Source organism: Pygocentrus nattereri, chromosome 7 (genome assembly GCF_015220715.1).
Source record: "Pygocentrus nattereri isolate fPygNat1 chromosome 7, fPygNat1.pri, whole genome shotgun sequence".
Lineage (NCBI taxonomy): Eukaryota > Metazoa > Chordata > Actinopteri > Characiformes > Serrasalmidae > Pygocentrus > Pygocentrus nattereri.
This window is the reverse complement of record NC_051217.1, coordinates 35,158,069-35,171,479: the sequence shown is the minus strand read 5'-3', so window position 1 is coordinate 35,171,479 and position 13,411 is coordinate 35,158,069. Positions and strand designations below refer to the sequence as shown.

The 13,411-nt window shown below is 40.2% G+C and overlaps 1 protein-coding gene across 1 annotated transcript in view; it reads right to left on the bottom strand.

Annotated features, from left to right (window-relative positions):
• Window positions 1-11,679, bottom strand: part of trpc6b (transient receptor potential cation channel, subfamily C, member 6b) — a 37,091-nt gene extending 25,412 nt beyond the window's left edge. The window contains exons 1-2 of the mRNA XM_017701947.2: window positions 11,449-11,679; window positions 2,509-3,274 (exon numbers count right to left, since the gene is read on the bottom strand). Coding sequence (XP_017557436.1) covers window positions 2,509-3,274; window positions 11,449-11,582 — 900 coding nt within the window. The 5' untranslated portion in view covers window positions 11,583-11,679. The remainder of the gene's footprint in view (window positions 1-2,508; window positions 3,275-11,448) is intronic.
• Between the last annotated feature and the right edge of the window lie 1,732 nt (window positions 11,680-13,411).

The window sequence follows — 13,411 nt, the reverse complement described above, 5'->3', positions numbered from 1 at the left end:
CTAGATACTGGGCAGGGTTGCATACACCCACGCCACTTCATGCTCTCCCCGCTGCAACAACTTCTAAACTTACCTGCACAGTTTCAACTTGTCCAAGTACTTAAATGTTGACTGTTATCTCCACCATAGCAACAGTAACAACAGTTAACAAACCTAGTTCTATGCACATTATCTGTAGATGGTTCATAGTATTCCTGAAATTCCACTAATCTGAGAAAAGAATAGATACCATTGGCTGTGTTTACATGCATTTTTGCCAATCTGATTAAACACATTCTGACTGAGGTGTTTATCCTCACACTACTCAACAATCTGATGGAAAATCTGTTTAAATGCTCACTACAAGTAATCCAATCCAAAACTACGCACATGCACAGAGAACCACTGAGTGTAGGCATTACCATGAAAACCATGAGTCCAGTCAGAGTGAGATGAGCAGCAGTGAGCAGTGCTTGTGTTTTAATAGCTTTAAAATGAAGTCAGACTCAGGAAAATGTCCTTCACATGTCCTTATTAAAGAAGGTTGAAGAGGAAGACGTCGTGTCCTGAGAAACATAAGCTGGACATCCATCCCACCGCCGTCTTTTAAAGATCAGAGCATAAACTTTGTCTCCTCTGCAGAGCAGTTTCTGCTCCACCATGTTGAACGGTATAAACTGTCACTATGACACGACACACATGATCAGAACGTACTTAAACTTTCCGACAGGGAATGTAATCAGATACAGGCGTTTACACGGATATTACTCCTTTATTTAACAGATTATTCACAGGATTACCCACCTCGTTAATCAGAGAAAAACTGTATTCTGAATGGCTTCAATCGGACTAGACTGTTCTGACTAAGGTTTATAGATGGACGGATCCTATTCTGATTGCGCTATTAGTCTATTAGCTATTAGATTATTAACGGATTAGTGGGCTGGATGTAAACATGGCTACTGTGTCATTGCTTAAATTATTTTATATTTCTTATATAACAGTAAGCTTAATCTGATTCATATTATTCCACTAAGCAATGGGTTGCTAAATAACCACTTGCTTTATGCTGCAGCTAGCAATTACTATTTCTACTAGATCTGCCTCCAGGAAAAAAAACAACAGCAAACATCCTATTCTGAATTTATCATTGACCCTAAGCAAACTTTTCAGTCAGCAGCTTAGAGCTTAATACAATTCAGTTTAGTTTTACCAACAGGATAGAACAAAATGGTATTGAGTTTAATCTGGCAAATGTGGAAAAAAAAGAGCTAATCTGATGTTGTGATGCTGTTATGGCTCTATCTGTAATGCAAAATCCTATGATTCCTTTGGCAGGAGGAATTGCAAACATTAAAGCACTTTCGATACAGTTTGGTGCTTCTTTGCTTTATTTTTTTCTTTGTTTTTCCTGCAGAACTTGACCAAGGCACAGCTGTGATGTTATTAGCAATAGCACACTTCCACTGTGTTCTGATGCTTACATACCATCTGGTTTGAGTAATTTGGTGAAATTAAGGAGTGAGTTAACACGGACCACATATTATCGGGGGCGGGGGGGGGGGGGGGGGGTTGGGGTTTCATGGCTATCCTCATGGCAGGGAAAACATTGCAGTAGTGGCGGTATTTACAAATAATTTTTAAAAATTTGTAAAAAAAAAAAATTGTAAAATTTACAAATCATTTTTTTATAATGTCTGATGTTACAAGGTCTTTGAGAAGTACCTGCTTGACTACAAAGGTAAGTTAAGGATTTAATGACGAGTTACCCAATGTGGTTAGCTATCATTAGCTGTCTAATCTTTGCTTCATTAGATTTGGAATAACACACTTTAGGTAAATACTTAATTATTGTTTGGTTGTATGCTGTGATTTTTTTTTTAAATTTTTTTCATTTGTGTAGTATAAACATTGTTTTGTACAGTGTCCAATGTTAACCAGCTGTTAATTACTGTAGTGTTCGATCAGTAATATTACTATATATAGTATAGCGCCATCCCCTCACAGCAAGAAAGGCCAGGGTTCGATTCCCTGACCGGGCACAGACCAAAGACAAGCAGTCATTATAATTGGACATGCTAGGTGTGTGTGTGAATGTATGTCTGTCTGTTTGCCCTGTGATGGACTGGTGACCTGTCCAGGGTGTATCCTGTAAGCTTCAGCTCCAGCGACCCAGAAGGATAAGCGGCTTAGAAGATGTGTATAATACTAATACTAATAGGAATATTCATTAACATCACTAAAACCACTAATATTAAGTGTAGAAAAGCATCAAAACATACCAATTAACACAGTCACTGCATACAGAGCCTGTGGTCCACAGAGTTCAATGGCTAATCTACCTATTGTAATCTAACTAACCACCAGTTTTAATTTTATTTATGGATGTCACATTATTTCTCCCCTGTCGCAGACAGCTTCTTCTTTAAATCTGTACCACTTTCCCATCCAGCAGCATCAGCAGGCTGAGTTGACTCAGTACCCAAGATTGTATAGTCCTCAAATGTAGGACTTCTTTTAGGCCCTTACCTTGAATTCTTTCTCTATATTGGCCAGCACAGCCAGCTCATTGCTTAGCTCCAGGGCAGTCAATACAGGATCTTCACTGGACAGTGACAGGTAGGCCGGGCTAGCCAGCCCTTTATAGGCATTGATGCGAGAACGGGAGTGACTGAAGGAGTCGTGCCTCTGGTGGTAGACGCAGGTGTTGCATTTGCAGAAGTAGTCATGGGGCCGCTCAATGCGAGCACCTTTCCGTAGCAGGATGTGTACAATCTCGTACTCATGGCAGTGAGAGGCCAGGATAATGGGTGTAATGTCATGGGAGAAACGTGTGCCATCCTCATCGTAGGCAAAGAAGTCATCACTTGTTTCTGTTTGGAGGGGGCTGTTGGTTAGTCTGGAAGCATCAACAAAGGCCTGGTGCGCCAATATGGCTTCCACTATTCGGATGTAGCCTTTGCTGATGGCCAGAAGCAGAGCATCCCCTATCCGGGCCAGGTTCTCCTTCTTCAGCAAAAGCTCTGTGACCTCCAAGTGCTCATTGGCGACTGCCAGCTGCAAAGCATTCTGGCCCATGTAGTCCACACAGTTGACATTAAGTTCCGGCAGCTCCTCCAGCATCCTACGGACAACAGGGATATTCCCATACTCAGCTGCCTCAAGAAAGCGCTCTTCTGTAAGGGACAGGCTGTTGCAACGAGCGCTGAACATATAGGCTGGTCCCCGCATGGCCAAGCGGCGGCTCTTAGCCAGCGCCTGCCTCTGGAAGACTCGTCTGTCAACATTGCTCCTCCTGTTAGGACAGATAAATAGAAAAGCCAATGGATCAATTGTAACAAAGGTCACAGTTCAAATCAGTCCCATTATTTAAGTCAGGGCAGTCGTTACTGTGACAGAGTAAATTAATGACTGCAATAATTGTCTAAGCTGCTAAAGTTCAATTGTCTCCAAGATGTCTCAATTTACGTGTGATCACCAATCAGATAGTAATGACTTAAATGCAATGGCCAAGAAACAAATTCACACAATTTCACTCTTAACCCAAACGTAGTTAATCGGCCAGTGCATGTTAAATGACTAATTTTGATTCTACTTATATAAAAAACATCTTTGGAACGATGCTACAGAATAACTACTTTAGATTCCCAAAAAAACATTTCTATATTTTAAACCTTTTGTATTTTAAAGCAGTGATTCTCAAGCTGACCCTCGGTTGAGCTGAAGCAAAATTATGGACTTCCTGTGGATGCCGATTAATCTTTTTTGTAGATTAGACATCTAAACATTTTTTAAAGGCATAATGTAACCGCTTTGTAAATGTATAAATGTTTTCACTAGAAATCTATGACCAATCCTTACAGTTAGGAACCGTTATATTTAAAATTAGAGTTTTACATTCATAATAAGCCTAAACAACTAAACTTCATTTTTTCAGTATTATTATCTAGTGTGTCTTCCCTTTGCCTTTTTTACAGCTTCCAGTCTTTTCAAGAGACTTGTTTGCAATTTGTCTAAGAAATCTGCTGGGATATTTTTCCACACCTGTAAAGTTCATTAATGAAATTGGTTACATGTTCTGTTTCATATGATCCAGTCCATGCTGTTAAATGCTGGACTCAGGGATGGCCAGTCTGTTATTCTAAAAATACTAGCAGCTTCTTTGTAGCTTCTACTTTTTGTCCATTTCCTTTACAGCAACAGTAACAGCTTCTTGACAGCTGTGCATCCTTTCAGACCCATAGAGTTGTCTTCTCACAGTGGAAGGATGGACAGAAACACCTGTGGATTTTGTGAGATGTGAAAACAGAGTGGCTTTTGATTTTCTCCAAACTCTTAAAGGTGAAGCACTGTTTATCTGATAGTGACAGTTTTGGTGGTCCATCAGGTCTTGAACAGTTGTCAAGAGTCCTGGTTTTTCTATATCAGAGACCTCCAGTATTTGGAAACTGCTGTTTATTTGCTTATTCTTCACTTACTTTCACCTTCTTTATTGCTGTTCTTGGAAGAAAACCTCATATTTCCAAAATGGTAACTTTACAGGAGCAGAAAAAACATATCTTACTTTTAATGTGTCATTGGAAGCAGACTTTGTTTCCAAGCAATTTTGTGTCGTTTCTTTTATGTAAAGAGCAACAGGCATTTCCAAATGACAAAAATGGAGATATGAGTTTTCCTTCTGAAAGCAGTGATACGGAAGTGGATTATTTTGCTTATATTATCGCCAGAGTAATATCTGTATATTTGACTATGAATTAAACAAATTACGGGTGGTACAGTACTGGACTTCTAAGTGAAACGTGGTAAAAGAGGGGGTTTAAGATAGCTGAATGTTTTTGCTTGACGATAGGTGATAGGCTTGTTGGAGGGGGAGGTGAAACACAACATCATTTTAGCCGCCCGCTGGGACACATACCCAAACATCAGTCAACATTTTTGAGGTGGTCAAAAAAGTCATTATATTTTGAAACCAAGAAATTTAGTATTTTATGTGACAAATATGATGAATTGTGCTTAACCTCTCCACCGGTGGTTCCAAAACGCACTGTCATATTCGTCATACAATTTTCATATTTCATAAGCTACATTCAAAAGGTGGGCATCCTATGAGGCTGTAACTGTCTTCTTTCCAGTCAAATAGACGGTGAAGTAATTTTAATGCCTTATAATAAAAGTAGCTGAACTCACAATTTTTTTTCTACTGAAAGTCAACCAATTTTTCCACAAATCTGGGCTATAAACTATAAACAGATGGCGTCTCTTCAGTGATCTGCTCTGTAAAAGTTCTTTGTATAAAATAATACAAAGAGCGTCTAAGATTTTTGGCTTTCAGCAGTAGATTGTAAGCATATAGTAATATGTGTGATCATAAAACACATTTTCTGTTCATTTGAGGGAAGCTTTTAGAAAAATAAATAAATAAATAAATTACAAATGTCAATTTGTTTCATGCAGTGAATAATTTGCCTTACGATTTGGTGATGCAAATTCAGATGGACAAACCAAACTACACCCCGGAGAATAAGAGGTTAATATGACCGAGGACATGAACATAAACAAGGAAAAAAGGTCCATTTGGATTTCAGGTTGGCTTTAATATCAGGAGTACCCGATGCTTTTAAGGCAATAGCACTAATGGACGAAAATTCGTCTTTTGGCTGAATCTGCACTAATTTGTCATTACCGACTGTTCTTATGAAATGACTGGGAGGTATGGATCTTTTCTCAGAACTGTTTCCTTCTTGGCTGATGTCTTGCGCACAGAAGAGACAGCATGGTGAAGGACAGTGACTCAGTGTCCACAGATTTCAGAGGCTGTTGGCGCAGAAGGGAAACGCTCCTGCTGGTTGAGTCACTGCTAATAACCTGCCCTGTGTCCAATTATCCACAAGCATTCTGGGTCCAAATGATGCCACAAATGTTCATCCTTCCATCACTGTGTCAGAAGTGTTGCATCTCTTTTCTGGAGTATTCTCAGCGGGGGGTTTGATTTCCCAAAAGCTTTCATATGCAGCATGTATATGAGAAGCTCACACACAGACCTTCAACAGGCAACATTACTGTTCGCTGAATGCTTTTATTCCTCAATAGAATGAAGGATCCATTCAATTGAAATCTGATGCAAGACATCATTTTCATTCAACTTTAACTATGCCTGCAGGACTTTTTGAAGCAGACATAAAAGCACAGAACACAAACATAAAATAAATAGTCTATAAACCATAAAAAACATATATGCATATGTAAATAACATATGAATTACACCAAGGGTTGCCGAACCGACAATCAATTATGAATGGAAAAATGAATCTGTGAATCGTTTAAGAAATTATTCAATTAGTTACTAAAATGACAGGACATGTTCGCGTCAAAAACAGAATAGCTGAAGGACATGTGGCCAAACACGAGAATGACCTTATTTAGATTGTCAGAATGAGGTGTTACTATTGCTTCCATCAGTCCAGCAGTCATGAAGCTGTGATTGATGGGCCCTCCTACTCAAACGCTGTCCTTGTTGATGAAAAGCATTCCTGACAACTGTTCCAAACACCAACCACAGTTAAGGCACATCATGAGGTTGCTTACAATTATAAATTACATTGTCATACGTTTCATGTCTGCATTATAATATCCATTTACATTTTTCTCCGAAGTGCATCCTTGCTGTGACCAGATTTTCCCATTTTATTTTCTCCCATAAAAGCACGTCAGCCCATATGTTGTTTGAGCTTGAGTTCCATTCGCCTGTTCCTTTACGAACTGACTGGCTTGGTTAGATGCTCATTGTTACCATTAGCATTGAGCAAACTGCTTGGCCAAATCATCACATATGCTTTAAACTGCATCAAGGGGTAAATTAATCTTAAATAGATGTGCTTATGTGGTGATATTGAGCGTGTATACATCCACTCAGTAATCTGATCATAAGCAGATCTCTGAAGTCCGATTACTCAAATGGTCATGTAAACACCACACTCCTATCTAGAAATCTGATAAAGAGGTTGGATTTTAGCTCAGTAATCAGATTTCTCAGTGAATGCGAATTCTTATTCTGATATCTATTGGATTTCTCAGTCTGCGCATGTGCGAGATCAGACGGTGGATGCCACACGATACTGATGGAGCAGCACAGAAAACATGACATGAAGGATTGAAATATTCTTCATCTTCTAGAGATGTATGTTCATATTTTCAGCAGCACGGTGTTTAAAAAAGCCGCTCATGAAGTTTGAGATTTACGCTATGTTTACGTCACGTCTTCTTCTGTGAGTTTATTGGCTGGTTGCAAAGATGAAATCTGATTACTGCCTGACTCATACAGACCAAGAGTTACAGATTAGTGACTTAATCTGATTTTCTGATTATTGAGTGCATGTAAACACACGGCCTCTGATGTCTACAGACTGAAACTTTAAAACAAATGTCGGTGTAGTAGCACTACAACAAACAGATAATGACATGGGGTGCTGAATGGGGTGATGTTGACGGCCAGCACATCTCACTGAGCATGAAGCAAATAAACAAGGAAAGCGATGGTGAGAGTGCTTTTCACCAGAACTGCAGAAGACAGAAACCATGGCTATATAATGACAGTTGGCACATACTGGGCAGGCCTGGCTGAAGTGAGCTCCTAATTGGGGAAAACAGAGCTTGGGTAGCTCAGTCAGCTTTGAGACGAAGACATGAGAGAACAAAACGAAAAACAACATACCTCCTTGTCATCATGCTGCCTTTTGAGAATACAGTTCACAAACCTTAACCCATAGTTTGTGATGGGTTTGAAAAGAAATGCTATCATTCCAGATGACGAGGTGCATTTATTTCCCTCTATTTCCCTTTAATGGTCCTTGGAAATCCCATATATGTCTGTACTCTTAACACCCATGTGTCAAACACACGTCAGACCGGACCCGTGACACAATCCCATCCGGCCACCCAAAAGTATTTTAATTTTCTATTAATATTAGCCCGTTTTACAATAGGCTGCACTACAGTCCCCAGCATGCACTGCAGTGTAAAGTGCGCTTTGACTCATACCCCAACAACAGTCTATGGGACCAATCATAATGTACCACTAAATGCACTAGCTGCATTTCAGCCGCAGTTCAACCAACAAATCGCTGCTTACAGATCAAAACCTTGTATCTCCATATTTGCTGTTTTTCAGTTTTTGACATAATTTGAAAATACATGATACCCTTTATATTGCGTATACATTTCGTGATGATTGGACCAAAAGAAATGGATCAAAATGACTTGGCAAAAATGGTTCCATTGACTTACATTAAAAGTAAAGTGGGTTTTTTACTTCTCCTGTAAAGTTACCATTTTGGAGATATGAGGTTTTCTTCCAACAACAGCGGTAAACACCTAACATCAACTCAGCTGCTCATAAACTTGCAGCAAAGAAAAGATGTCAGGTGTCTAGTTCAAGCAGATAGGTAGGTTTAAAAGACTGAGCTCCTGGGGACATTTTTATATTGAATATTTCAAATATTCATGTTATATTTCAAGGTCTATTATAAGTGTCTGTATTTTACTGTTGAGGTTTCTGCATATTTTGAATAAACAATGGCCAGTTTAGGTTATAACACAACATTAAATAAAAATGAAATAAGCGCACTTCAATCCGGGCAGTGCATGAAAGCACATCATTAAAAAAAGGAAAGGTCAGTTGTGGTCTGTTCACACACACACAATTGCCTGCTAAAGATGCTACATTTCATGCTATTGATTCCCTCGAGGACAGCTAACGAAGCAATAAGGTTTTGGACCACGTCTATAAATTGGTTTTCATTTCTGTGGCAATAAATGTCAGCTTTATTTCGTGTTGCCACTGTTATTGAGATGTGTGACTTTTCCAACCATATTCATTCTGAATATCTGCTGTGCAGCATCTTATGTAAGCAGAGTAAATAACACATTCAGTAAAGATACATTTTTTTTCACTTTCTTTATTTATTTTTTCTCCGTATTCTTGAAACAATAATTAAGAATGTTAAATCATTTAAAGAGTCTTAGCACATTTCATTGATTAAGGGCCAGTTTTTCAGACCCTAATTAAGCCCCTACTGGATCTTAGCAGCCTAGTAAATAAAATAAAGAAAATAAAAATAAAAACCACCGTAAAACACATTGCACTTCAGTTCAAGTCTAGGCTTAATCCATGTCTGTGAGACTGGCCCATAATATATTACATAAAACAATTCATTTTATACGTTTAATTTAGTTTGGACATATAATTGGACAATAATCTGCGTCTCTAACTGAACAAAGATATGATCAGGAAAGTAACTGTAAGAAATGTATATATGGTTGTAGAAAACATATTTTTTGATTCAAGGCAGGCAGTCTGTGGTCTGGCCAGCTGCATATCTCCTTAAAGATGTACACCAAGATTGCAGAAAATTATCTATTATTTATTCAACCAAAATCAAAATTTAGCTTTTCACGCATATTAACTGTAAAGAAGAAATATTGGTAATATTTTCCATGTTCTGCAGTAAATGAGTTTGTCATCCTCAGAGCCACATCTGGGCTGGGGGCCAAGGTGAGCACTCGGCTGTTATTGTGAGCCATATATGAGCCAGATCTGGCCCACACCTATCAAATATGCTCGCTTTACAGCGTGTGGGCCACATCTGGACCACAGCTATTAATCCTACTCATTTTACATTCGTGGTGCAGATCTAGACCACAGCAGGTAGTCCTACTCACTTTACAGTATACGGGCCAGAGCTTGGCCACATCTGTTACTCCTGTTCACTTTACAGTATACGGGCCAGAGCTAGGCCACATCTGTTAGTCCTACTCACTTTACAGTATATGGGCCAGAGCTAGGCCACATCTGTTAGTCCTGCTCACTGTACAGTATACGGGCCAGAGCTAGGCCACATCTGTTACTCCTGTTCACTTTACAGTATACGGGCCAGAGCTAGGCCACATCTGTTAGGCCTGCTCACTGTACAGTATACGGGCCAGAGCTAAGCCACATCTGTTAGTCCTGTTCACTTTACAGTATATGGGCCAGAGCTAGGCCACATCTGTTAGGCCTGCTCACTGTACAGTATATGGGCCAGAGCTAGGCCACATCTGTTAGGCCTGCTCACTGTACAGTATACGGGCCAGAGCTAAGCCACATCTGTTACTCCTGTTCACTTTACAGTATACGGGCCAGAGCTAAGCCACATCTGTTAGTCCTGTTCACTTTACAGTATACGGGCCAGAGCTAGGCCACATCTGTTAGGCCTGCTCACTGTACAGTATACGGGCCAGAGCTTGGCCACATCTGTTAGTCCTGCTCACTGTACAGTATACGGGCCAGAGCTTGGCCACATCTGTTAGTCCTGCTCACTGTACAGTATACGGGCCAGAGCTAGGCCACATCTGTTAGTCCTGCTCACTGTACAGTATACGGGCCAGAGCTTGGCCACATCTGTTAGGCATGCTCACTGTACAGTATACGGGCCAGAGCTTGGCCACATCTGTTAGTCCTGCTCACTGTACAGTATACGGGCCAGAGCTAGGCCACATCTGTTAGTCCTGCTCACTGTACAGTATACGGGCCAGAGCTTGGCCACATCTGTTAGTCCTGTTCACTTTACAGTATACGGGCCAGAGCTTGGCCACATCTGTTAGTCCTGTTCACTTTACAGTATACGGGCCAGAGCTAGGCCACATCTGTTAGTCCTGCTCACTGTACAGTATACGGGCCAGAGCTAGGCCACATCTGTTAGTCCTGCTCACTGTACAGTTATCATTACAATGAGTACAGAAAGAGCCACAGGAAACAAATATAAGCGCAATATAGTAACAGATTGGCCTCTGTATACTCTTCAGTTTAAAAAACATTGTTTGAGAAGGAGAAAGCCTTGTGCTTATTCTCATGTAGATTTAGCTTTATTAAGATGACCAGGCACTGTTGAAGGGACTAGCATTCTTGAATGATTTGGACTACTATGGACCATATGTACTGATTATTTTAACAAGTTACAGTCAGTCCTCTGACAGTTGGGAGCCGCTGTGCTCCTGAAATGTAGTTTATTGCTCTTGTGCCTATTAGTGTGAGGGAGGTGAGGGACTGAGCTCTCCACAACAGCCACGATGGATGGACAGAATTAAGCTGAAGCTGACTTCCTATTTGCCAGCTTTCTTTTCCAAATTTCCCTGTTCCACCTTAAATGTTACAGCAGTTACATTCTGGCGCCTCAGTTACAATGTAACTGCTGCACCATTTAAGGTGGAACGGGACAATTGACTTGTACAGCTTCGTATGGACAGACGTGTGACATCAAATACAGGACACGGTTTTAATGATATCATGAATTGTGGCAAAAAAGGTCGTTATTTTTAATCCTATCATACCTAACTAGACTAGACTGAAAAAATAGCCGTTATTTTTAATCCTAGACTAGGATTAAAACTAGACTAGACTGAGGAAATAATACTCCGTGAGGAAAAAGAACTTACCTCAGGTAGTACCCTTGGTAAACTGAGTTTCCCTCCTCACATTCGGTGTTCATTGGTCGGTGGTCTTCATTCACGCTGCTTGTTCGGGCAGAAGTTTCTGAGGCGCAGTGGTCAGTGCAGACCGGTCTCCTCATGACTTGGTGGTCACCTTCAGTTAAAGCTCATCCAGCCGCGTTACTGTTTCCTCCACCCGCATTCGGACAAATCCCACCTCCTGCGCGAGGACCGGCAGCTCCTGTGTCAGGACTGGCTAGGGGTTCATATTGACACGCTGTCCACCAATCCTGAGCCTGACATGCTGACCAATCATAGCAATCATAGAGGCGGGGTTTTCCGGAAGACGGGTGGGAAAATTAATGCATAACATACATATGAATACATCGGTCCAGGTGGAAGAGCACGTGTAAGTGATTGGAAGATTTCATCCTTTCTTACTTATTTTTATATGAATGTGCAGCAAATGAGAATAATTCCTTTGCTTGCCGACCAAATTTATTCAGCTTTACTCTGGTTGCCAGTTATGGGCGGCTGACCAAACAACAGTGAACTCATCACTAATTGCTTTGATGAGGAAGAATTAGGAAACAATCATGTGTAAAAGCTTTTGACAGGGTCGGATTACAGGGGATTTTTCAAAATTCCTGCAATACCCAATCATCTAGTGAAACTGGAGTCAGAACTGCTCACAGTGTTGATGATAGGAACCAGACATCTGAAATGTTCAGTGCCTCTAAAAGCTACTTCAGACAAAGTTTAATACAGTTTTATATATCACTGGTGTCAGAGCAAAACCTAGTATCTCCTAATTTTATTTTTAATGTAAGTCAATGGAACCAGAATTTTCTCCTAGTCATTTGGGGCTGTTTCTGTTGGTCCATTTATCACTAAATTCACACCCAATGTAAATGGCAACAGACACTTTTAAAATACTAAAAACAACAAAAATAGAGGTTTTCTTCCAACAACTGTTTATATATATATATATATATATATATATATATATATATATATATATATATATTTATACACACAACCCCAATTCCAATGAAGTTGGTACATTGTATAAAACATAAATAAAAACAGAATATGATGATCTGCAAATCCTTTTCAACCTATATTCAATCGAATACACTACAAAGACAAGATATTTAATGTTTAAATGGATAAACTTTATTGTTTTTTGCAAATATTCACTCATTTTGAAGTTGATGCCTGCAACGCGCTCCAAAGAAGTTGGGACAGGGGCATGTTTACCACTGTGTTACATCACCTTTTAACAACAATCAGTAAGAACTGGGAACTGAGGGACACTAATTGTTGAAGCTTTGTAGGTGGAATTCTTTCCCATTCTTGCTTGATGTACAACTTCAGTTGCTCAACAGTCCGGGGGTCTCTGTTGTCGTATTTTGCGCTTCATAATGCGCCACACATTTTCAATGGGAGACTGGTCTGGACCGCAGGCAGGCCAGTCTAGTACCCACACTCTTTTACTATGAAGCCATGCTGTTGTAACACATGCAGAATGTGGCTTGGCATTGTCTTGCTGAAATAAGCAGGGACATCCCTGAAAAAGACTTCGCTTGGATGGCAGCAGATGTTGCTCAAAAACCATGTACCTTTCAGCATTAATGGGGCCTTCACAGATGTGCAAGTTACCCATGCCATGGGTACTAACACACCCCCATACACTCAGAGATGCTGGCTTTTGAACCTTGTGCTGAAAACAATTCAGACAGTCCTTTTCCTCTTTGGCTCAGAGGACACAATGTCCATGATTTCCAAAAACAATTTGAAATGTGGACTCGTCAGACCACAGGACACTTTTCCACTTTGCGTCAATCATCTCAGATGAGCTCGGGCCCAGAGAAGCCGGCGGCGTTTCTGGGTGTTGTTGATATGGCTTTCACTTTGCATGGCAGGGTTTTAACTTGCACTTGTAGATGGAGCGACGAACTATGTTCAC